The following is a 26,121-nucleotide window of genomic DNA, read 5'->3' as shown; positions in this document are numbered from 1 at the left end:
ATTCATCTCCAGATAGCTAGGTGGACCAGTCATAGTCAGTCCATTCATCTCCAGATAGCTAGGTGGACCAGTCATAGTCAGTCCATTCATCTCCAGATAGCTAGGTGGACCAGTCAGTCCATTCATCTCCAGATAGCTAGGTGGACCAGTCAGTCCATTCATCTCCAGATAGCTAGGTGGACCAGTCATGGTCAGTCCATTCATCTCCAGATAGCTAGGTGGACCAGTCATAGTCAGTCCATTCATCTCCAGATAGCTAGGTGGACCAGTCAGTCCATTCATCTCCAGATAGCTAGGTGGACCAGTCATAGTCAGTCCATTCATCTCCAGATAGCTAGGTGGACCAGTCATAGTCAGTCCATTCATCTCCAGATAGCTAGGTGGACCAGTCAGTCCATTCATCTCCAGATAGCTAGGTGGACCAGGCATAGTCAGTACATTCATCTCCAGATAGCTAGGTGGACCAGTCAGTACATTCATCTCCAGATAGCTAGGTAAGACAACCACATATCACAGTATTTAAACGTTTCGTCAATAAAGTACAGCCAGAGTTAGTAAGAGGAGAAAAGTGAAGTGTTAGTTAATGGAACATAATTTTATTTTGGGGGTGAGGAGGGAGTGTTGTGGGACTATTTAAGATCCTCTGAAGAGGGCGGGTCAGATGTTTTCAGAAGATGGGCAGGGACTCTGCTGTCCTAGCTTCAGGGGGGAAGATGGGCAGGGACTCTGCTGTCCTAGCTTCAGGGGGGGGGGGGAAGATGGGCAGGGACTCTGCTGTCCTAGCTTCAGGGGGGGGGGGGGGAGATGGGCAGGGACTCTGCTGTCCTAGCTTCAGGGGGGGGGGGGGAGATGGGCAGGGACTCTGCTGTCCTAGCTTCAGGTGGGGGAAGATGGGCAGGGACTCTGCTGTCCTAGCTTCAGGTGGGGGAAGATGGGCAGGGACTCTGCTGTCCTAGCTTCAGGGGGGGGAAGATGGGCAGGGACTCTGCTGTCCTAGCTTCAGGGGGGGGAAGATGGGCAGGGACTCTGCTGTCCTAGCTTCAGGGGGAAGCTGGTTTCACCATTGGGGTACCAGGACAGAGAAGAGCTTTGACTGGGCTGAGTGGGAGCTGACCTCCTGTAGGGGAGGGAGGACCAAAACCGAGTATTTGGGCATAGCGTGAGTTCCTCTTGCTGCTCCGTAGGAAAGAATCATGGTCTTGTAGTAGATGCGAGATTTGATTGAAAGTCAGTGGAGTGTGAGAAGGAGCAGGGTGACATGGGAGAACTTGGGAAGGTTGAACACCAGGCGGGTTGCAGCGTTCTGGGTAAGTTGCAAGGGTTTGGTGGCAGAGCCCAGCCAACAGATAGTTGTAGTAGTCCAGACTGGAGGAGATGACAAATGCCTGGATTAGAACCGGTGCTGCTTCCTGTGTGAGGTAGGGTCTTCCTGTGTGAGCTAGGGTCTTCCTGTGTGAGCTAGGGTCTTCCTGTGTGAGCTAGGGTCTTCCTGTGTGAGCTAGGGTCGTACTCTAAGGATGTTGTAGACCATAAATCTGCAGTAGCGAGTCACTGCTTTGATGTTTGCAGCGAACGACAGGGTGTTGTCCAGGGTCACGCCAAGGCTCTTCGCCGACATCCAAGCAGAGGTATCTGCCAGGCACGCAGAGATGCGTGTTGCCACTGGGTTTCAGAAGGGGGGGAGGAAAGTAGTTGAGTGTCATCCGCAAAGCAATGATAGGAGAGACCATGTGAGGATGACAGAGTCAAGCGACTTGGTGTATAGAGAGAAGAGGAGAAGGCCTAGAACCAAGCCCTGGGGGACACCAGTAGTGAGAGTACGTGGTGCAGACAGATCCTCTCCACGTCACCTGGTAGGAGCGGCCTGCCAGGTAGGATGCAATCCGAGAGTGTGCAGAGCCCGAGACATCCAGCTCTGAGATGGTGGAGAAGAGGATCATGGTTCACGGTGTCGGGAGGCAGCGGATAGATTTAGGAGGATGAGAACAGAGCATAAAGAGTCTGCTTTGGCAGTGCGGAGAGCCTCCGTGACACAAGAGGAGAGCAGTCTCGGTTAAGTGACCTGTCTTGTAGCCTGACAGGTTCTGAGAGAGATAACGAGAGTGTTGGTCAGTCTCTGCACGCTCATTGTGTTTTGGAAAGAATAGAAAGGGATACTGTAGTTTGACAGAGGTTTGAATTTTGGTTTCATGAGGGGAGGGACTCCAGAGCCATTTTGAAGTTGGAGAGGACAGAGCCAGTGGTCAGGGATGAGCTGATGAGGGAAGTGAGGAATGGGAGAAAGGTCTCCAGAGATGGTCTGGATGAGGAGGGAGGGGGGTTGAGCGGGCAAACCTCACTAGTCACAGGATGTCATCTGGAAAGAGAGGGGAGAAAGAACTTAAGGCGTAGGGTAGTTGTGTGAGTGAGACCAGTGGACTCAATATGCTGAGTGAATTGAAAGCGGATGTTGTCAACCTTTTCAAAGTGGTTGGCAAAGTCTTCTGCAGAAGGGGTGGAGGATTTAGGAGGGAGGAGAAGGTGGAAAATATGTTTCCTAGGATTAGAGGCAGAAGCTTGAAATTTAGATTTGTAGAAAGTGGCTTTAGCAGCAGATACAGAGGTAGAGAGGAGGGAGTGGAAGGATGGTAGGTCCTCCAGAAGTTTAGTTTTTCTCAATTTTTCGCTCAGCTGCCCGCAGCCCTGTTCTGTAAGCTCGCAATGAGTCACTCAGCCACGGAGCAGGAGGGGAGGAAGGAACGGGAACAGTGTGAGTCATAGAATGCGGAAAGGGAGGAGAGTAGGGTCAAAGAGGCAGAATCAGGAGACATGATGGAGAAGGATTTAGCAGAAGGGAGAGATGATAGAAGAGAGTAGTGGGAGAAAGAGCTCAGCCCCTACCATCTGGGTGTGTAGGTTTGAGGAAGAGGGAGACAGAAGGAAACAAAGTAGTGATCAATGACAGAGTGGGATTGCAGTGAGATTAGTAGGCGAACAGCCAATCTAGTAAAGATTAGGTCAAGCGTATTGCCTGCCTTGTGAGTGAGAGGGGACTGGGAAAAGGTGATGTCAAAAGAGGCAAGGAGGGGAAAGAAATGAATTGAAAGCAGACGTCGGGAGGTTGAAGTCTGACGAAGGCCTCGAGGCCGACACGTAAAGCTTAATCGAGACCGGTGCTACTAACGCGAGACCGGTGCTACTAACGCGAGACCGGTGCTACTAACGCGAGACCGGTGCTACTAACGCGAGACCGGTGCTACTAACGCGAGACCGGTGCTACTAACGCGAGACCAGTGCTACTAACGCGAGACCGGTGCTACTAACGCGAGACCAGTGCGCGGGTTTCTTCTCTCATCATTCAACTGTTACCAAACACCTGCAACTAACATAGCAGCGATGTGTGATTTGCCTTTTGATCCAATGAGCGGTGAGCTATCGTCAGGAAATGTGCTTATCAATGTATCAAGCTCATTGAGGAACTCTCCAAGGGCACCTGGTGGGCAATAGATGACAATGTTAAGCTTGAGTGGACAAGTGACAGTGACATGGAATTCAAATGAGACTGGTGATAGAAATGAGACTGGTGATAGAAATGAGACTGGTGATAGAAATGAGACTGGTGATAGAAATGAGACTGGTGATAGACAGGTGATAGAAATGAGATCATCTCCACTTGGGAGAAATTAGTGCTTTTCCACCACCGCAACGACCAGATGCTCTCGGACTACGAGGGAACACGTAGGCAGATGAACAAATAACAGCTGGAGTAGCAGTGGTCCCCATCTCCCATGTCTCTATCAGGACCAAAATGTCCAGGGACTGAAGGGCAGCGTTGTCCGAGATGAACTTGACCGAATTCTTGATCTGAAGTTCCAAAACGCTGCTCGAAGACGACCAGGAATTCCACATGGGTTGTACGCAGAGATTACACTAAATTAGAAGGGTTGCAGCCAAGGGTGGAGAGCGTCTGTAAAGCCTACAGGGAGAGGAGCAAACATGTTACAGAAAACAGACAGTTGCCAAAGCTACAAAAAGAGAAAGCAAAAATGAGATCTGAAAATAACTAGGTAAACTACTCAGAGAGAGAGAGTGGTGTGGCGCATTCCTGTATCTAGTTCCTCTAACAACGCAGCATAATTTAGTTGACGAGGCTGACACGGTCGCTGCTGAGAAAAACGGGAGACTGAAGTACTAACACTAATTGGCTAGCAGAGGTAAAGAGGACGCCTCCCTGTACTAATTACTGATTGGCTAGGAGAGATGAAGAGCACATCTCCCTGTACTAATTACTGATTGGCTAGGAGAGATGAAGAGCCCACCTCCCTGTACTAATTACTGATTGGCTAGGAGAGATGAAGAGCCCACCTCCCTGTACTAATTACTGATTGGCTAGGAGAGATGAAGAGCCCACCTCCCTGTACTAATTACTGATTGGCTAGGAGAGATGAAGAGCCCACCTCCCTGTACTAATTACTGATTGGCTAGGAGAGATGAAGAGCCCACCTCCCTGTACTAATTACTGATTGGCTAGGAGAGATGAAGAGCCCACCTCCCTGTACTAATTACTGATTGGCTAGGAGAGATGAAGAGCCCACCTCCCTGTACTAATTACTGATTGGCTAGGAGAGATGAAGAGCCCACCTCCCTGTACTAATTACTGATTGGCTTGGAGGAGGTGAAGAGCCCACCTCCCTGTACTAATTACTGATTGGCTAGGAGAGATGAAGAGCACACCTCCCTGTACTAATTACTGATTGGCTTGGAGGAGGTGAAACCACTCCAATACCTGCACTGATTACCAAAACAAGTCACATGTTTCCCCGCCCCTTGATTGTGGTTGATGTGTCAGCTGTCATCTGCACGTTATGAGCAGTCAGCAAAAGGCTGCTGGGAAGACAGTCAGCAGTGCTAGACCACAACAGATAAAGACATACATTTATAACTCCTGGAGATATATCAGAAGTCCTCTAGATATGGAATTAAGCTATAGATTGAAGCACCCATGATGCAATTATTTTACCGTATGTAAATCAACTTCATCTACTGCAGTTCAATAACTATCATATATATATACTTTCTGCAGTCATCTTTGAATCTGAATTCGGAGCAGATTTCTAACGTGGTCGTGTTATAAAACGGAGCAGATATCTAACGTGGTCGTGTTATAAAACGGAGCAGATATCTAACGTGGTCGTGTTATAAAACGGAGCAGATATCTAACGTGGTCGTGTTATAAAACGGAGCAGATATCTAACGTGGTCGTGTTATAAAACGGAGCAGATATCTAACGTGGTTGTGTTATAAAACGGAGCAGATATCTAACGTTGTCGTGTTATAAAACGGAGCAGATATCTAACGTGGTCGCGTTATAAAATGGAGCAGATATCTAACGTGGTCGCGTTATAAAACGGAGCAGATATCTAACGTGGTCGTGTTATAAAATGGAGCAGATATCTAACGTGGTCGCGTTATAAAACGGAGCAGATATCTAACGTGGTCGTGTTATAAAACTTTGCTTTTGCATCTCCATTAAATGTGTTGTTGTGAAATGTTCTGTGTAAATTGTTCAAGGTAGTCAAAGAGTTAGTTTGTTAAACTTTGAAATCAATGTTTTTTGTTGTTGTTGTCTGGTCTACATTTTAAATCAAAGCGTAATTCCGTTTTCGCGGTATTGTTAAAGATGGGTGAAGGTTCTTGTTGGGGCGCTTGCCGATAGGAGAAGAGTAGGATAGACAGAGTACTGCTACTAGACACACATCAGCAGAAGAGACCGACTAGAGGGTAGCCTGTTGGCCAGGTAGCTAGTGGAGACTAGAGTGTAGCCTGTTGGCCAGGTAGCTAGTGGAGACTAGAGGGTAGCCAGTTGGCAAGGTAGCCTGTGGAGACTAGAGGGTAGCCAGGTAGCCAGTGGAGACTAGAGGGTAGCCTGTTGGCCAGATAGCTAGTGGAGACTAGAGGGTAGCCTGTTGGCCAGATAGCCAGGGGAGACTAGAGGGTAGCCTGTTGACCAGTGGAGACTAGAAGGTAGCCAGATAGCCAGTGGAGACTAGAGGGTAGCCAGATAGCCAGTGGAGACTAGAGGGTAGCCAGATAGCCAGTGGAGACTAGAGGGTAGCCTGTTGGCCAGGTAGCCAGTGGAGACTAGAGGGTAGCCTGTTGGCCAGGTAGCCAGTGGAGACTAGAGGGTAGCCTGTTGGCCAGATAGCTAGTCACAGCACAGGTGTAACCAATAATACCTCACACAATAATAATGATTAGAGGGACTCATAGGCAGGGTCTAAGGCACTGCATCACAGTGCTAGAGGTGTCACTACAGACACTGGTTCGATTCCGGGCTGTATCACAACCGGCCGTGATAGGGGAGTCCCATAGGGCGGTGCACAATTGGCACAGTGTCGTCCTGGTTACGGTTTGGCCGGTGTAGGCCGTCATTGTAAATAAGAATTTGTTCTTAACTGACTTGCCTAGTTAAATAAAGGTTAAATACAATTTGTAAAAAAAAAGTTCAAACATTGCTGCTTCCATTCAGCCACGAGAGGATTAGTAAAGTCGGCCACTGATGTTGGGCGATTAGGCCTGGCTCGCAGTCGGCGTTCCAATTCATCCCAAAGGTATTCGATGGGGTTGAGGTCAGGGCTTTGTGGAGGCCAGTCAAGTTCTTCCACAACGATCTTGACAAACCATTGGACCTCGCTTTGTGCACGGGGGAATTGTCATGCTGAAACAGGAAAGGGCCTTCCCCCAAACTGTTGCCACAAAGTTGGAAGCACAGAATCATCTAGAATGTCATTGTATGCTGTAGCGTTAAGATTCCCCTTCACTGGAACTAAGGGGCTCAAACCATGAAAAACAACCCCAGAACATTATTCCTCCTCCACCAAACTTTACAGTTGGCACGATGCAGTGGGGCAGGTAGCGTTCTCCTGGCATTTGCCAAACCCAGATTCCTCCATCGGACTGCCAGATGGTGAAGCGTGATTCATCATTCCAGAGAACACGTTTCCAGCGAGCTTTACACCACTCCAGCCGATGCTTGGCGTTGAGCATGGAGATCTTAGGCTTGTGTGTGGCTGCTCATCCATAGAAACCCATTTCATATTTCATGAAGCTCCTGATGAATAGTTCTTGTTCTGATGTTGCTTCCAGAGGCAGTTTGGAACTTGGTAGTGAGTGTTGCAATGGAGTGTTGCAAGCTTCAGCACTTGACGGTCCAGTTCTGTGAGCTTGTGTGGCCGACCACTTCGCGGCTGAGCAGTTGTTGCTCCTAGACGTTTCTACTTCACAATAACAACACTTACAGTTGACTGGGGGGCAGCTCTAGCAGGGCAGGAATTTGATGAACTGACTTGTTGGAAAGGTGGCATCCTATGATGGTGCCACGTTGAAAGTCACTGAGCTCTTCAGTAAGGCCATTCTACTGCCAATGTTTGTCTATGGAGATTGCATGGCTATGTGCTCGATTTTACACACCTGTCCGCAAAGGGTGTGGCTGGAATAGCCGAATCAACTAATTTGAAGGGGTGTCCACATACTTTTGAATGTGTGTGTGTATATATATATATACATACACTGCTCAAAAAATAAAGGGAACACTAAAATAACACATCCTAGATCTGAATGAATGAAATAATCTTATTAAATACTTTTTTCTTTACATAGTTGAATGTGCTGACAACAAAATCACACAACAATAATCAATGGAAATCCAATTTATCAACCCATGGAGGTCTGGATTTGGAGTCACACTCAAAATTAAAGTGGAAAACCACACTACAGGCTGATCCAACTTTGATGTAATGTCCTTAAAACAAGTCAAAATGAGGCTCAGTAGTGTGTGTGGCCTCCACGTGCCTGTATGACCTCCCTACAACGCCTGGGCATGCTCCTGATGAGGTGGCGGATGGTCTCCTGAGGGATCTCCTCCCAGACCTGGACTAAAGCATCCGCCAACTCCTGGACAGTCTGTGGTGCAACGTGGCGTTGGTGAATGGAGCGAGACATGATGTCCCAGATGTGCTCAATTGGATTCAGGTCTGGGGAACGGGCGGGCCAGTCCATAGCATCAATGCCTTCCTCTTGCAGGAACTGCTGACACACTCCAGCCACATGAGGTCTAGCATTGTCTTGCATTAGGAGGAACCCAGGGCCAACCGCACCAGCATATGGTCTCACAAGGGGTCTGAGGATCTCATCTCGGTACCTAATGGCAGTCAGGCTACCTCTGGTGAGGACATGGGGGGCTGTGCGGCCCCCCCAAAGAAATGCCACCCCACACCATGACTGACCCACCGCCAAACCGGTCATGCTGGAGGATGTTGCAGGCAGCAGAACGTTCTCCACGGCGTCTCCAGACTCTGTCACGTCTGTCACATGTGCTCAGTGTGAACCTGCTTTCATCTGTGAAGAGCATAGGGTGCCAGTGGCGAATTTGCCAATCTTGGTGTTCTCTGGCAAATGCCAAACGTCCTGCACGGTGTTGGGCTGTAAGCACAACCCCCACCTGTGGACGTCGGGCCCTCATACCACCCTCATGGAGTCTGTTTCTGACCGTTTGAGCAGACACATGCACATTTGTGGCCTGCTGGAGGTCATTTTGCAGGGCTCTGGCAGTGTTCCTCCTGCTCCTCCTTGCACAAAGGCGGAGGTAGCGGTCCTGCTGCTGGGTTGTTGCCCTCCTACGGCCTCCTCCATGTCTCCTGATGTACTGGCCTGTCTCCTGGTAGCGCCTCCATGCTCTGGACACTACGCTGACAGACACAGCAAACCTTCTTGCCACAGCTCGCATTGATGTGCCATCCTGGATGAGCTGCACTACCTGAGCCACTTGTGTGGGTTGTAGACTCCGTCTCATGCTACCACTAGAGTGAAAGCACCGCCAGCATTCAAAAGTGACCAAAACATCAGCCAGGAAGCATTGGAACTGAGAAGTGGTCTGTGGTCCCCACCTGCTGAACCACTCCTTTATTGGGGGTGTCTTGCTAATTGCCTATAATTTCCACCTGTTGTCTATTCCATTTGCACAACAGCATGTGAAATGTATTGTCAATCAGTGTTGCTTCCTAACTGGACAGTTTGATTTCACAGAAGTGTGATTGACTTGGAGTTACATTGTGTTGTTTAAGTGTTCCCTTTATTTTTTTGAGCATTACATTTACATTTTAGTCATTTAGCAGACGCTCTTATCCAGAGCGACTTACAGTAGTGAATGCATACATTTCATACAATTTCATATATATATTTTTTTTTCCTGTGCTGGCGTGGGAATCGAACCCACAACCCTGGTGTTGCTCTACCAACTGAGCTACAGGGAAGGCTGTATATATATATATATATATATATATATATATATATATATATATATATATATATATATATATATATATATATATATATATATATATATATATATATATATATTTATATATATATATATTTATTTATATATATATATACACACACACACACACACACACACACACACACACACACACACACACATACATACATACATACATACATACATACATACATACATACATACATACAAATCACAATAAGTTTCACAACAATGTTGCTAACAGTCTATGAGATCCAAGGAATGAACGTTCCCAGCAGGTTTCAAACCCGTAGTAGAGTGGTACATGGCGATTTGACTTGACTAAACCTCCCTAAACTAAGCACGCAGCAAACAAACAAGACTTCTGCAGAGTTACAGACACCATCAAAACTGCCGCGCCAACAGGGAGAGCACTCCCTCAGAGACTGAAGAGCCAAATGTACTTCCTCCTTCCTGACAGCCGGTGCGATCTGAAGGCTACATGCTGGATTTTGCCACAACGTTACTGTGGAATTGCCCGATTTATTCTATTCTAATATGGAAGAGTTACAGAAACATTCAACTGACTTAAAATTCATCGTATCATGAAATGAGATGAAAACGGCATCGCCTATTTAATTCCGAGGAGATCAGAGGTTGGAAATACAATTTGATCTCATAAACCAGGGGTTATTCAACTCTTACCCTAGGATGTACGAGACCTGATGGTTTTCTGTTCTACCTGATAATTAATTGCACCCACCTGGTGTCCCAGGTCTAAATCAGTTGCTGATTAGAGGGGAACAATGAAAATACGTAGTGGGACTGGCTTGGAGGTTCAGAGTTGAGTTTGAGGGGCCATTGACTAACAGCATGAACACTTGCCATCCATGTAGGCTAGTCCAGGGGCTCACAAAGGTACATCTTAAATTACTTTTGGCCAAGGGATCCATGGAATAAGTAAAAGTTGTGTAATACAATACAATAACAATACATTATATTATTATTAATCTACAATGTATGTTCTTATTGTTTATTTAACCTTTATTTAACTTTTATTTAACCTTTATTTAACTTGGCAAGTCAGTTAAGAACAAATTCTTATTTACAATGACGGCCTACCAAAAGGCCTCCTGCGGGGATTTAAAAAAATATATATAGGACAAAACACACATCACGACAAGAGAGACACCACAACACTACATAAAGAGAGACCTAAGACGACAACACAACATGGTAACAACACAACATGGTAGCAACACAACATGACACCAACATGGTAGCAACACAACATGACACCAACATGGTAGCAACACAACATGGTAGCAACACAACATGACAACAACATGGTAGCAACACAACATGACACCAACATGGTAGCAACATGACACCAACATGGTAGCAACACAACATGACACCAACATGGTAGCAACACAACATGACACCAACATGGTAGCAACACAACATGACACCAACATGGTAGCAACACAACATGACACCAACATGGTAGCAACACAACATGACACCAACATGGTAGCAACACAACATGGTAGCAACACAACATGGTAGAAACACAACATGGTAGCTACACAACATGGTAACAACATGGTAGCAGCACAACATGACAACAACATGGTAGCAACACAACATGACAACAACATGGTAGCAACACAACATGACAACAACATGGTAGCAACACAACATGACAACAACATGGTAACAACACAACATGACAACAACATGGTAGCAACACAACATGGTAGCAACACAACATGACAACAACATGGTAACAACACAACATGGTAACAACACAACATGGTAGCAACATAACAACAACATGGTAACAACACAACATGGCAGCAGCACAAAACATGGTACAAGCATTATTGGGCACAGACATCAACACAAAGGGCATGAAGGTAGAGACAACAATACATCACGCAAAGCAGCCACAACTGTCAGTAAGAGTGTCCATGATTGAGTCTGTGAATGAAGAGATTGAGATAAAACTGTCCAGTTTGAGTGTTTGTTGCAGCTCGTTCCAGTCGCTGGCTGCAGCGAACTGAAAAGAGGAGCGACCCAGGGATGTGTGTACTTTGGGGACCTTTAACAGAATGTGACTGGCAGAACAGGTGTTGTATGTGGAGGATGAGGGCTGCAGTAGATATCTCAGATAGGGGGGAGTGAGGCCTAAGAGGGTTTTATAAATAAGCATCAACCAGTGGCTCTTGCGACGGGTTTACGGGAGATGACCAGTTTACAAGAAAGAGCGAGAAGGAAACCATTCACCAGACGGCCATAGTGTTTTTCAGCCTATTTATTAACATTTGATTTGTTGGATAATAATTCTAAGATAGAATTCTATAGACATCAAGAAAGACAGTCAGTTGATTATTGACAAGTTTTTCCAACACTTGATAAACAGGGCAAAATAGAACCCTGGGCAACATAAGCCTGGGAGAATCACATATTGGTTTCCATACCAATTATAATTTTTTAAACGTCAATACTTTTTTTTTTTTTTTTACATAAATGCACTGTAATTTAAGCTTTTAAACTGGAAAGTTTTCTCTCTGCCTCGTGAATTTTTTTGTAGAATTGCAGGATATTAGCTTGAAAACGGCATGCACTGCAGACGTCATAGAAAAAGTCCTTGTAGGCAATTTTTAAAAATTTGAATTTCACTCGTGTTGTGTTCTGATCATGAAGGGGTCTCTGATGAATTTGCTGACACAGAAGGGGTGCCCGGCCCCAAAATGTTTGAGAACCCCTGGGCTAACACACACACACACACACACACACACACACACACACACACACACACACACACACACACACATATATATATATTACACGCTGTGCATGACTTGACTAATCCAAGCTAAGTTGAGTTCCGTCATTGGTCGGGAGAGATAATGGTTGGGGAGGGTAGGACACGTAGCCTAGACACAATTTACTATACGAATGTCAGATTTGAGATTTAGGACATTTTAAGCACAAGCAAACTTGTTATAAATATATTTCCTTTGGATTTATGATGGCGACGGGCTGAGTGAGAGGAAGGTAGGAAGGTATGAGTGGCAGACAGGTGACAGGTGACTGGATATGAGTGGCAGACAGGTGACTGGATACGAGTGGCAGACAGGTGACAGGTGACTGGATATGAGTGGCTGACAGGTGACTGGATATGAGTGGCTGACAGGTGACTGGATATGAGTGGCAGACAGGTGACAGGTGACTGGATATGAGTGGCAGACAGGTGACTGGATACGAGTGGCAGACAGGTGACAGGTGACTGGATATGAGTGGCTGACAGGTGACTGGATATGAGTGGCTGACAGGTGGCTGGATATGAGTGGCTGACAGGTGACTGGTGACTGGATATGAGTGGCTGACAGGTGACTGGATATGAGTGGCTGACAGGTGACTGGATATGAGTGGCTGACAGGTGACAGGTGACTGGATATGAGTGGCTGACAGGTGACAGGTGACTGGATATGAGTGGCTGACAGGTGACTGGATATGAGTGGCTGACAGGTGACTGGATATGAGTGGCTGACAGGTGACTGGATATGAGTGGCTGACAGGTGACTGGATATGAGTGGCTGACAGGTGACAGGATACGAGTGGCTGACAGGTGACTGGATACGAGTGGCAGACAGGTGACAGGTGACAGGATACGAGGGGCAGACAGGTGACAGGTGACAGGATACGAGGGGCAGACAGGTGACTGGATATGAGTGGCTGACAGGTGACAGGTGACTGGATATGAGTGGCTGACAGGTGACTGGATACAAGTGGCTGACAGGTGACAGGATACGAGGGGCAGACAGGTGACTGGATATGAGTGGCTGACAGGTGACAGGTGACAGGTGACAGGATACGAGTGGCAGACAGGTGACAGGATACGAGGGGCAGACAGGTGACAAGATACGAGGGGCAGACAGGTGACAGGTGACAGGATACGAGGGGCAGACAGGTGACAAGTGACTGGATATGTGACGGATTTGGAAGTGTATTATGCTAAATAATGACATTGAGATGTGGTCATCTAACTGTTAAATCTGTTGGTTACCACTAGCTGTTTCTGTTTACACGTCCGTTTTTACTGCTTGGGGGATTTGGATTTGACTAGTTGTGATTAGATTTGTTTTAATTTACCATGATAGCCTGCAGCTCAATAGTAGGTTAGGCTACAGCTGTTTGACTGACACCACTACAGGAAGTAGTAGGTTAGGCTACAGGAAGTAGTATAAGTTTGTCATCTTCTTTTCTCTCTCTCTCTTTGTGTATGTACTCACCTCTCTCTCTCTGTGTGTGTGTGTGTGTGTGTGTGTGTGTGTGTGTGTGTGTGTGTGTGTGTGTGTGTGTGTGTGTGTGTGTCTTCCACAGATGTCCGTTGCCATGTCTAGTCTGGAGAGCCCACGGTCCTCTGTGTTTACCTTTGAGTCCTCAGTGCACAGCTGCCATGTGCTGCGTTGTCTGGACGACCAGCGGAGGCGTGACCTGCTGTGTGACATCAATGTGCTGGCCGAAGGGAGGAGTTTCAGGGCCCACCGTTCTGTGCTGGCCTCCTGCAGCGACTACTTCACACACAGGGTCTCCTCCCACGCACCACAGGGACTTGTCGTCACCCTGCCTCAGGAGGTGAGAAGGGGCCATAAAGCCCAGGAGTCCAGGATCACGTTAGTCCACTTAGGCCAGGAGTTTTTCCAATCTTACCATACGAGGTCCGGAGTACTGATGGTTTTCTGTTCTACCTGATAATTCATTGGTGTACCAGGTCTAAATCAGTCCCTGATTTAAAGGATAATAATACAAATCAGTAGTGGAACTGGCTTCCAGGTCCAGATAGGAATTTGACTGGTTTAGGTGTTAGCCAACTGAGCTAAAGAAAGCTACTCTTCCTTGGGTTTATGATGGATCCCCGTTAGTTCCTGTCAAGGCAGCAGCTACTCTTCCTGGGGTTTATTATGGATCCCCATTAGTTCCTGTCAAGGCAGCAGCTACTCTTCCTGGGGTTTATTATGGATCCCCATTAGTTCCTGCCAAGGCAGCGGCTACTCTTCCTGGGGTTTATTATGGATCCCCATTAGTTCCTGCCAAGGTAGCAGCTACTCTTCCTGGGGTTTATTATGGATCCCCATTAGTTCCTGCCAAGGCAGCAGCTACTCTTCCTGGGGTTTATTATGGATCCCCATTAGTTCCTGCCAAGGTAGCAGCTACTCTTCCTGGGGTTTATTATGGATCCCCATTAGTTCCTGCCAAGGCAGCAGCTACTCTACCTGGGGTTTATTATGGATCCCCATTAGTTCCTGCCAAGGCAGCAGCTACTCTACCTGGGGTTTATTATGGATCCCCATTAGTTCCTGCCAAGGCAGCAGCTACTCTTCCTGGGGTTTATTATGGATCCTCATTAGTTCCTGCCAAGGCAGCAGCTACTCTTCCTGGGGTTTATTATGGATCCCCATTAGTTCCTGCCAAGGCAGCAGCTACTCTTCCTTGGGGTTATTATGGATCCCCATTAGTTCCTGCCAAGGCAGTAGCTACTCTTCCTGGGGTTTATTATGGATCCCCATTAGTTCCTGCCAAGGCAGCAGCTACTCTTCCTGGGGTTTATTATGGATCCCCATTAGTTCCTGCCAAGGCAGCAGCTACTCTTCCTGGGGTTTATTATGGATCCCCGTTAGTTCCTGCCAAGGCAGCAGCTACTCTTCCTGGGGTTTATTATGGATCCCCATTAGTTCCTGCCAAGGCAGCGGCTACTCTTCCTGGGGTTTATTATGGATCCCCATTAGTTCCTGCCAAGGCAGCAGCTACTCTTCCTGGGGTTTATTATGGATCCCCATTAGTTCCTGCCAAGGCAGCGGCTACTCTTCCTGAGGTTTATTATGGATCCCCATTAGTTCCTGCCAAGGCAGCAGCTACTCTTCCTGGGGTTTATTATGGATCCCCATTAGTTCCTGCCAAGGCAGCGGCTACTCTTCCTGGGGTTTATTATGGATCCCCATTAGTTCCTGCCAAGGCAGCAGCTACTCTTCCTGGGGTTTATTATGGATCCCCGTTAGTTCCTGCCAAGGCAGCAGCTACTCTTCCTGGGGTTTATTATGGATCCACATTAGTTCCTGTCAAGGCAGCAGCTACTCTTCCTGGGGTTTATTATGGATCCCCATTAGTTCCTGCCAAGGCAGCAGCTACTCTTCCTGAGGTTTATTATGGATCCCCATTAGTTCCTGCCAAGGCAGCAGCTACTCTTCCTGGGGTTTATTATGGATCCCCATTAGTTCCTGCCAAGGCAGCAGCTACTCTTCCTGGGGTTTATTAAGGATCCCCATTAGTTCCTGCCAAGACAGCAGCTACTCTTCCTGGGGTTTATTATGGATCCCCATTAGTTCCTGCCAAGGCAGCAGCTACTCTTCCTGGGGTTTATTATGGATCCCCATTAGTTCCTGCCAAGGCAGCAGCTACTCTTCCTGGGGTTTATTATGGATCCCCATTAGTTCCTGCCAAGGCAGCAGCTACTCTTCCTGGGGTTTATTATAGATCCCCATTAGTTCCTGCCAAGGCAGCAGCTACTCTTCCTGGGGTTTATTATGGATCCACATTAGTTCCTGTCAAGGCAGCAGCTACTCTTCCTGGGGTTTATTATGGATCCCCATTAGTTCCTGTCAAGGCAGCAGCTACTCTTCCTGGGGTCCAGCAACATTAAGGCAGTTATACATGTTTTTAAACATTACAATACATTTCATAACACTTTTCATAACACACTAAGTGTGTGCCCTCAGGCCCCATCTCTACCATCACATATCTACAATACAACATCCATGTGTTCGTGTGTGTAGAGTGCATTTGTTATTGTGTGTGTGTGTGTGTGTGTGTGTGTGTGTGTGTGTGTGTGTGTGTGTGTGTGTGTGTGTGTTTGTCTCTTCACAGTCCCTGCTGTTCCATAAGGTGTATTTTATCGGTTTTTTAAATCTAATTTTACTGCTTGCATCAGTTACGTGATGTGGAATAGAGTTCCATGTAGTCATGGCACTATGTAGTACTGTGTCATGGCTCTATGTAGTACTGTGTCATGGCTCTATGTAGTACTGTGTCATGGCTCTATGTAGTACTGTGCCATGGCTCTATGTAGTACTGTGTCATGGCTCTATGTAGTACTGTGTCATGGCTCTATGTAGTACTGTGTCATGGCTCTATGTAGTACTGTGCCATGGCTCTATGTAGTACTGTGCCATGGCTCTATGTAGTACTGTGTCATGGCTCTATGTAGTACTGTGTCATGGCTCTATGTAGTACTGTATCATGGCTCTATGTAGTACTGTGCCATGGCTCTATGTAGTACTGCCTCATGGCTCTATGTAGTACTGTGTCATGGCTCTATGTAGTACTGCGCCCATGGCTCTATGTAGTACTGCGTCATGGCTCTATGTAGTACTGCGTCATGGGTCTATGTAGTACTGTGTCATGGCTCTATGTAGTACTGTGCCATGGCTCTATGTAGTACTGTGTCATGGCTCTATGTAGTACTGTGTCATGGCTCTATGTAGTACTGTGTCATGGCTCTATGTAGTACACTGCCATGGCTCTATGTAGTACTGTGCTATAGCTCTATGTAGTACTGTGTCATGGCTCTATGTAGTACTGCATCATTGCTCTATGTAGTACTGCGTCATGGCTCTATGTAGTACTGCATCATGGCTCTATGTAGTACTGCGCCCATGGCTCTATGTAGTACTGCGCCATGGCTCTATGTAGTACTGTGTCATGGCTCTATGTAGTACTGTGTCATGGCTCTATGTAGTACTGTGTCATGGCTCTATGTAGTACACTGCCATGGCTCTATGTAGTACTGTGCCATGGCTCTATGTAGTACTGTGTCATGGCTCTATGTAGTACTGCGTCATGGCTCTATGTAGTACTGCGTCATGGCTCTATGTAGTACTGCGCCCATGGCTCTATGTAGTACTGTGTCATGGCTCTATGTAGTACTGCGCCCATGGCTCTATGTAGTACTGCGTCATGGCTCTATGTAGTACTGCATCATGGGTCTATGTAGTACTGTGTCATGGCTCTATGTAGTACTGTGCCATGGCTCTATGTAGTACTGTGTCATGGCTCTATGTAGTACTGTGTCATGGCTCTATGTAGTACTGTGTCATGGCTCTATGTAGTACACTGCCATGGCTCTATGTAGTACTGTGCCATGGCTCTATGTAGTACTGTGTCATGACTCTATGTAGTACTGTGTCATGACTCTATGTGGTTAAATAAAAATATGTAAACTGTGCACCTCACATAGTCTGTTCTTCAATTGGGGATTGTGCAGGGACCTCTGGTGTCTTGTGGGGGTATGCATGGGTGTGTGCTAGTCATATGAACAGACAGCGCAGTGCTTTCAACATGTCAATACCTTTCACAAATACAAGTAGTGATGAAGTCAATCTCTCCTCTACTTTGAGCCAGGAGAGATTGACACGCATGTCATTGATGTTAGTTCTCCGGGTAGCCTAGTGGTTAGAGCGTTTGGGCCAGTAACCGAAAGGTTGCTGGATCGAATCCCCGAGCTGACAAGGTAAAAAAATCTGTAGTTTTGCCCCTGAACAAGGCAGTTAACCCACTGTTCCCCGGTGGGCCGTCATTGTAAATAAGATTTTGTTCTTAAGTTAAATAAAGGATAAATGAAGCATGTAAGGGCCAGCCGTGATGCCCTGATCTGAACCAATTATTATTTTCAGAGGTCCCTCTTTGTGTCACTTGACCACACGACTGAACAGTAGTCCAGGTTTAACAAAACTAGGGCCTGTAGGACCTGCCTTGTTGATAGTGTTGTTAAGAAGGTAGAAACTAGGGCCTGTAGGACCTGCCTTGTTGATAGTGTTGTTAAGAAGGTAGAAACTAGGGCCTGTAGGACCTGCCTTGTTGATAGTGTTGTTAAGAAGGTAGAAACTAGGGCCTGTAGGACCTGCCTTGTTGATAGTGTTGTTAAGAAGGTAGAAACTAGGGCCTGTAGGACCTGCCTTGTTGATAGTGTTGTTAAGAAGGTAGAAACTAGGGCCTGTAGGACCTGCCTTGTTGATAGTGTTGTTAAGAAGGTAGAAACTAGGGCCTGTAGGACCTGCCTTGTTGATAGTGCTGTTAAGAAGGTAGAAACTAGGGCCTGTAGGACCTGCCTTGTTGATAGTGTTGTTAAGAAGGTAGAAACTAGGGCCTGTAGGACCTGCCTTGTTGATAGTGTTGTTAAGAAGGTAGAAACTAGGGCCTGTAGGACCTGCCTTGTTGATAGTGTTGTTAAGAAGGTAGAAACTAGGGCCTGTAGGACCTGCCTTGTTGATAGTGTTGTTAAGAAGGTAGAAACTAGGGCCTGTAGGACCTGCCTTGTTGATAGTGTTGTTAAGAAGGTAGAAACTAGGGCCTGTAGGACCTGCCTTGTTGATAGTGTTGTTAAGAAGGTAGAAACTAGGGCCTGTAGGACCTGCCTTGTTGATAGTGTTGTTAAGAAGGTAGAAACTAGGGCCTGTAGGACCTGCCTTGTTGATAGTGTTGTTAAGAAGGTAGAAACTAGGGCCTGTAGGACCTGCCTTGTTGATAGTGTTGTTAAGAAGGTAGAAACTAGGGCCTGTAGGACCTGCCTTGTTGATAGTGCTGTTAAGAAGGTAGAAACTAGGGCCTGTAGGACCTGCCTTGTTGATAGTGCTGTTAAGAAGGTAGAAACTAGGGCCTGTAGGACCTGCCTTGTTGATAGTGTTGTTAAGAAGGTAGAAACTAGGGCCTGTAGGACCTGCCTTGTTGATAGTGCTGTTAAGAAGGTAGAGCAGTGCTTTATTATGGACAGACTTCTCCCCATCTTAGCTACTGTTGCATCAATATGTTTTGACCAGAACAGTTTACAATCCAGGGTTATTCCAAGCAGTTTAGTCACCTCAACTTGCTCAATTTCCACATTATTCAGTACAACATGTGGTTTAGGGTTTAGTGAATGATTTGTCCCAAATACAATGCTTTTAGTTTTAGAAATATTTAGGACTAACTTATTTCTTGCCACCCATTGTAAAACTAACTGCAGCTCTTTGTAAAGTGTTGCAGTCATTTCAGTCGCTGTAGTAGCTGACCTGTATAGTGTTGAGTCATCCGCATACATAGACACTCAGGCTTTACTCAAAGCCAGTGGCATGTCAATGGTAAAGATTGAAAAATATTAAGGGGCCTAGACAGCTGCCCTGGGGAATTCCTCACTCTACCTGGATTACGCTGGAGAGGCTTCCATTAAAGAACACCCACCGTGTTCTGTTAGACAGGTAACTCTTTATCCACAATATAGCAAGGGGATGTAAAACCATAACACACGTTTTTCCAGCAACAGGTCGATAATGATCAATAATGTCAAAAGCTGCAGTCTAACAAAACAGCCAATCATCAGTAATTTGTGTTAATGGCGGACATGTTGAATGCCCTTTAGTATAAGCGTGCTGAATATCTGTTTTCTGTGAAATAGCATTGTATCTGGTCAAACATAATTTTATTCCCCAAAAAAGGTTGTTAACGGGCTGATTTGTTCGGCTGTTTGAGCCAGTAAGTAAAGGGGGCTTCGCTATTCTTGGGTAGCGGAATGACTTTTGCGTCCCTCTAGGCTTGAGCACACACACTTTCCTGTAGGCTTATACTAAATATTTTGCAATATAGTCTGCTACCATGCTCAGTAAATGTCCATCCAAGTTGTCAGACACAGGTTGATAGACAACAATATTTTTTTTTCACCTCTTCCACACTGACTTTACAGAATTCATAATTACACTGCTTATCTTTCATAAGTTGGTCAGTTATACTTGGATGTATAGGGTCTGTGTTTGCTGCTGGCATGTTATGCCTAAGTTTGCTAACTTTGCCAATAAAAAAAAAGAATTAAAATAGTTGGCAGGCAACTGGAAGTCAACTGAGTGTTTTTCATCACGTGAGCATAGTTTCTCTAAGAGATGAACTCAGTTCTGTCAGATAGGAAAGATATGGTATATGCTGAATCAACAGTAGTGCTGAGTGTGTGAATAGGTTGTGTATATATCGGCCAAGCTGGACTGCTGTGTCATAACCATCTGTTTTTCCCTTTCTTTCCATCCCTCTCGAAAGGTGACGGTGAGTGGCTTTGAGCCCCTGTTGCAGTTTGCCTACACATCCAAGCTGCTCTTCACTAAAGATAACGTCATGGAGATCCGACACTGTGCCTCTATTCTGGGTTTTAGAGATCTGGACTCGGCCTGTTTTGACTTCCTCCTGCCCAAGTTCTTCAGCAGCAGTACGTCCTCCTTCCAGAGGAAAACCTGCTGTAAGACACGGTGTAGGAGACAGTCCACCAGGGCAGAGTTTAGCGACATAGACACTAACAAGGATGTCATAGATGATGACAAACGAGTCAAGGTGGTTTCTGATTCGCCGGTTGAACTGGATGTGGGTGACGAGATGGGACGTAAAAGCAAAAATTTTACCCATCCTCCTGAAGCCGATATCCAATCAGACGGCCAGACTGACTACTCCCTACAGTGCCCCAAGTACCGTAAGTTCCAGCAGGCTTGTGGGAAGGTGAGGCTGTGCGTGGAGGCCTGTGTCCCAGAAACAACCCCAGACTCCCTAGTGGTGAGAGAGGAGGGACGCCCTCTACCCCTGCCCCTTACCCAGTCCTTGCGACCCTGCTCCAGTGGTGGAGGCTTTAGGGAAGGTCCTGCAGTGGAGACTTCTGGAGAAAACACTTCACTTCTCTCACAGACTGACCAGACAGGACAGGGAGAGGTGGAGCAGAAGGCTGACCAAACAGGACAGGGAGAGATGGCGCAGAAGACTGACCAGGGAGAGATGGCGCAGAAGATTGACCAGGCAGGACAGGGAGAGGTGGAGCAGAAGGCTGACCAGGCAGGACAGGGAGAGGTGGAGCAGAAGGCTGACCAGGCAGGACAGGGAGAGGTGGAGCAGAAGGCTGACCAGGCAGGACAGGCAGAGGTGGAGCAGAAGGCTGACCAGGCAGGACAGGCAGAGATGGAGCAGAAGAAAGGAGAAGAGGATGATGAGGAGAAGAAGAGAGAGACGGATGAGGGGAAGAGAAAGATGGATGAGAGAAGTAGAGAGGCAGATGAAGAGAACACAGAGAAGTATGAGAGGATAGGAGAGACAGAAGAGAGGAGGAGAGGAGAGACAGATGGGTGGAGGAGAGGAGAGACAGATGGGTGGAGGAGAGGAGAGACAGAAGAGAGGAGGAGAGGAGAGACAGAAGAGAGGAGGAGAGGAGAGACAGAAGAGAGGAGGAGAGGAGAGACAGATGGGTGGAGGAGAGGAGAGACAGATGGGTGGAGGAGAGGAGAGACAGATGGGTGGAGGAGAGGAGAGACAGAAGAGAGCAGGAGAGGAGAGACAGAAGAGAGGAGGAGAGGAGAGACAGATGGGTGGAGGAGAGGAGAGACAGATGGGTGGAGGAGAGGAGAGACAGAAGAGAGGAGGAGAGGAGAGACAGATGGGTGGAGGAGAGGAGAGACAGATGGGTGGAGGAGAGGAGAGACAGAAGAGAGGAGGAGAGGAGAGAGGGTTTCTGGAGTCGACTGTCATAGCTCTATCCTTCCTCTCGTGGAGGTGTCTAGTGGTCGGCTTGTCAGCTGTGAAGAGAGCCCAGGGCTGGGTACAGCACCACACCGATGCCCCCTGGAGGCACCTGGGCTGGACAAGCAGACCCCTGGAGGTGTGGGGGAAGGAGGTTGTGTTCTAGGGGGTAGAGGACACCATGAAGGGATAGATCCAGCTGTCTCCAGCCAGCCACAGACAGAACAAGAGCAGGGAGGGAGAGCGAGGAGAAAGGTGGGGAGAAGGATAGAACATGGAAGAAGTGAAAGCGGACATGGAGAGAGGAGAGAGCGAGGATGGGAAGAGAGGAGCAGCGTGGAAAGAGAGGTGGCTCAGCTCTCCTCTTCTCCTCCCCTCCTCCAGGACTTCCTCCCTGGGACTGAGTCTGGGAACATACGGAGCAGCAGCCCCACCTTGGACTGGCTTCACCAGCTTGACATCAGCTCCAGTACTGGGGACTGTCCCTTCCTCCACGGCTTGGACAGGGAGACAGACAGAGGGACGGACAGAGGGACAGGGGAGGGGACGGACAGGGGGATAAAGAGCGCGACTGGGCTGGAGTGTGAGGGGTCGTCCCAGTTAGAGAAGAGTCCCTGTGTGTCCTCCCTGACGTCTGGAGACGATGGAGACTCCGACTGTTTCGATACGGAGGGAGACAGCGAGTCCTGTTCCTACAGCCAGAGAGTCAAAGAGGTGAGTTGAATGGACTGACTATAACTGGTCCACCTAGCTATCTGGAGATGAATGGACTGACTATGACTGGTCCACCTAGCTATCTGGAGATGAATGTACTGACTGACTGGTCCACCTAGCTATCTGGAGATGAATGGACTGACTATGACTGGTCCACCTAGCTATCTGGAGATGAATGAACTGACTATGACTGGTCCACCTAGCTATCTGGAGATGAATGGACTGACTATGACTGGTCCACCTAGCTATCTGGAGATGAATGGACTGACTGACTGGTCCACCTAGCTATCTGGAGATGAATGAACTGACTATGACTGGTCCACCTAGCTATCTGGAGATGAATGAACTGACTATGACTGGTCCACCTAGCTATCTGGAGATGAATGGACTGACTATGACTGGTCCACCTAGCTATCTGGAGATGAATGAACTGACTATGACTGGTCCACCTAGCTATCTGGAGATGAATGGACTGACTATGACTGGTCCACCTAGCTATCTGGAGATGAATGGACTGACTGGTCCACCTAGCTATCTGGAGATGAATGGACTGACTGGTCCACCTAGCTATCTGGAGATGAATGGACTGACTGGTCCACCTAGCTATCTGCAGATGAATGGACTGACTGGTCCACCTAGCTATCTGGAGATGAATGGACTGACTATGACTGGTCCACCTAGCTATCTGGAGATGAATGGACTGACTGGTCCACCTAGCTATCTGGAGATGAATGGACTGACTGGTCCACCTAGCTATCTGGAGATGAATGGACTGACTGGTCCACCTAGCTATCTGCAGATGAATGGACTGACTGGTCCACCTAGCTATCTGGAGATGAATGGACTGACTATGACTGGTCCACCTAGCTATCTGGAGATGAATGTACGGATTGTAAGTCATTCTGGATAAGAGCGTCTGTTAAATGACTAAAATGTAAAATGTCTGATCCCGTGCCCCATGTTTTCAAGGTGCAGCTCCCGTTCTCTGTTGGTCGTATCGTGGGGTTGAGCAGGAATGACTTTCAGCTGATGTTGAGGCACCAGACTCTGACCAGAGAACAGCTGGACTTCGTCCACGACGTCCGACGCAGGAGTAAGAACCGCATCGCAGCGCAACGCTGTCGCAAGAGGAAGCTGGACTGTATACACAATCTGGAGTGTGAGATAGACAAACTGGTAAGGTGGAAATGACTACTTAAAATGACTTCCTAAGAAGAGTAGTTTGTTTTTTTAATTCTCCAGCACTACACAGCTGCCTCCAATAATCATTGTATTCGTCAAACTAGTGATTAGTGGAATCAGGTGTGTAGTGCAGAAACACTCCTCTAAAAACCTCTATAGTACTGTTACTGATTTGGAACATTCAGCAGAGAGTGTTATGAATAGAATGAGATGTATTACTCTCTCTCTTTGTCTGTCTGTCTGTCTGTCTGTCTGTCTGTCTGTCTGTCTGTCTGTCTGTCTGTCTGTCTGTCTGTCTGTCTGTCTCGCTGTCTGTCTCGCTGTCTGTCTCGCTGTCTGTCTGTCTGTCTGTCTGTCTCGCTGTCTGTCTGTCTTTCACTCTGTTTGTGTCTCTCTCTCTCTGTCTGTGTGTCTCTCTGTTCGTGTGTGTCTGTGTTTGTGTAATGTCTTCGTGTGTGTGTTTGTGATTTCTGCATGGTGTCTCTGTGTGTGTGTCTCCCAGAGGACAGAGAAGAACCAGCTGATATCAGAGAGGAGCCATCTGAACCAGATGAAGCTGAATACTTGGCACAGTGTGTCCGCTCTTTGTCAGAGGGTCTGCAGCGAGGCCGCCCTGAGACCAGAACAACTCCAGGTCCTAGCCAAGTACACCTCCCCAGACTGCCCGCTCTCTGCTCTCATCTCCCCTACAGACCCAACCTCCCCTGGGCTAGGAGAACTACTACAATCCTAGGCCTCTCTCTAGGCCTGCTCCTCCTCAGGCCTAGCCTCAGATACCTGTCAGGAAACCTTCGGAGCCCTCGGCCAGCTGCTCCAGAGACACACCTACAGAGGAGGAGCTCTCAGGTGATTAAACAAGCCCTCAGGTATATATAGATGTGATCAGGTGACTGATGCCCTGCCCATGGATGAGTGTGAGTCTGGACACCTTCATCATCATCATCATCATCATCATCACCATTTCATAGACTTTCTTCTACAGGCAAAGACACTGTGGTTGTGTTCCAATAATCTCTCCTTCCTCAGAGGTGCACTCAGTTACTCACTAAAGCATCAGCTTGGTGTAGTCACTGAGCAGGGATGAAGGAAGCAGGAAAGTATTTTCCCGCGATTGACACGGTTACATACAAGCTGACAGTATTTCAACCACATGAAAATATGCATGCAAGATGAACTGAAATCTACCACCAGAGATAAACTGTGTGTGTGTGTGTGTGTGTGTGTGTGTGTGTGTGTGTGTGTGTGTGTGTGTGTGTGTGTGTGTGTGTGTGTACACAGTACCAGTTTGGACACACCTAATCATTCAAGGGTTTTTCTTTATTTTGTCTATTTTCTACATTGTAGAATAATAGTGAAGACATCAAAACTATGAAATAACACATATGGAATCATGTAGTAACCAAAAAAGTGTTAAACAAATCAAAATATATTTTAGATTCTTCAAAGTAGCCACCCTTTGCCTTGATGACAGCTTTGAACACTCTTGGTATTCGCTCAACCAGCTTTGAGGTAGTCACCTGGAATGCATTTAAATTATCAGGTGTGCCTTGGTAAAAGTTAGTTTGTGGAATTTCTTTCCTTAATGTGTTTGAGCCAATCATTTGTGTTGTGACAAGGTAGGGGTGGTATACAGAAGATAGCCCTATTTGGTAAAAGATCAAGTCCATATTATGTTAAGAACAGCTCAAATAAGCAAAGAGAAACGACAGTCCATCTTTACTTTAAGACATGAAGGTCAGTCAATCTGGAACATTTCAAGAACTTTGAAAGTTTCTTCAAGTGCAGTCGCAAAAACCATCAAGCGTTATGATGAAACTGTCTCTCATGAGGACCGCCATAGGAAAGGAAGACCCAGAGTTACCTCTGCTGCAGAGGATAAGTTATTTAGAGCTACCAGCCTCAGAAATTGCAGGCCAAATAAATTATTTACAGAGTTCAGGTAACAGACACATCTCAACATCAACTGTTCAGAGGAGACTGTGTGAATCAGGCCTTCGTGTTTGAATTGCTGCAAGGAAACCATTACTAAAGGGACACCAATAAGAAAAAGAGACTTGCTTGGGCCAAGAAACATGAGCAATGGACATTACACCGGTGGAAATCTGTCCTTTGGTCTGATGAGTCCAAATATGAGGTTTTTGGTTACAACCGCCGTGTCTTTGTGAGACAGAGTAGGTGAACAGATTATCTCCGCATGTGTTGTTCCCACCGTGAAGCATGGAGGAGGAGGTGTGATGGTGTGGGGGTGCTTTGCTGATGACACTCTGTGATTTATTTAGAATTCAAGGCACACTTAACCAGCATGGCTACCACAGCATTCTGCAGCCATACACCATCCCATCTGGTTTGCA

At 47.0% G+C, this 26,121-nt stretch overlaps 1 protein-coding gene across 1 annotated transcript in view; it reads left to right on the top strand.

Moving 5' to 3' along the window:
- Positions 1–25,037, top strand: part of LOC115202672 (transcription regulator protein BACH1) — a 28,046-nt gene extending 3,009 nt beyond the window's left edge. The window contains exons 2-6 of the mRNA XM_029766748.1: positions 13,688–13,942; positions 20,420–21,391; positions 21,794–22,588; positions 23,558–23,764; positions 24,273–25,037. Of these exons, the coding sequence (XP_029622608.1) occupies positions 13,688–13,942; positions 20,420–21,391; positions 21,794–22,588; positions 23,558–23,764; positions 24,273–24,503 (2,460 nt within the window). The 3' untranslated portion in view covers positions 24,504–25,037. The remainder of the gene's footprint in view (positions 1–13,687; positions 13,943–20,419; positions 21,392–21,793; positions 22,589–23,557; positions 23,765–24,272) is intronic.
- Positions 25,038–26,121: the final 1,084 nt, after the last annotated feature.

Source organism: Salmo trutta, chromosome 12, assembly GCF_901001165.1.
Source record: "Salmo trutta chromosome 12, fSalTru1.1, whole genome shotgun sequence".
Taxonomy (NCBI): domain Eukaryota; kingdom Metazoa; phylum Chordata; class Actinopteri; order Salmoniformes; family Salmonidae; genus Salmo; species Salmo trutta.
This window is presented reverse-complemented; position numbering and strand designations above follow the sequence as displayed.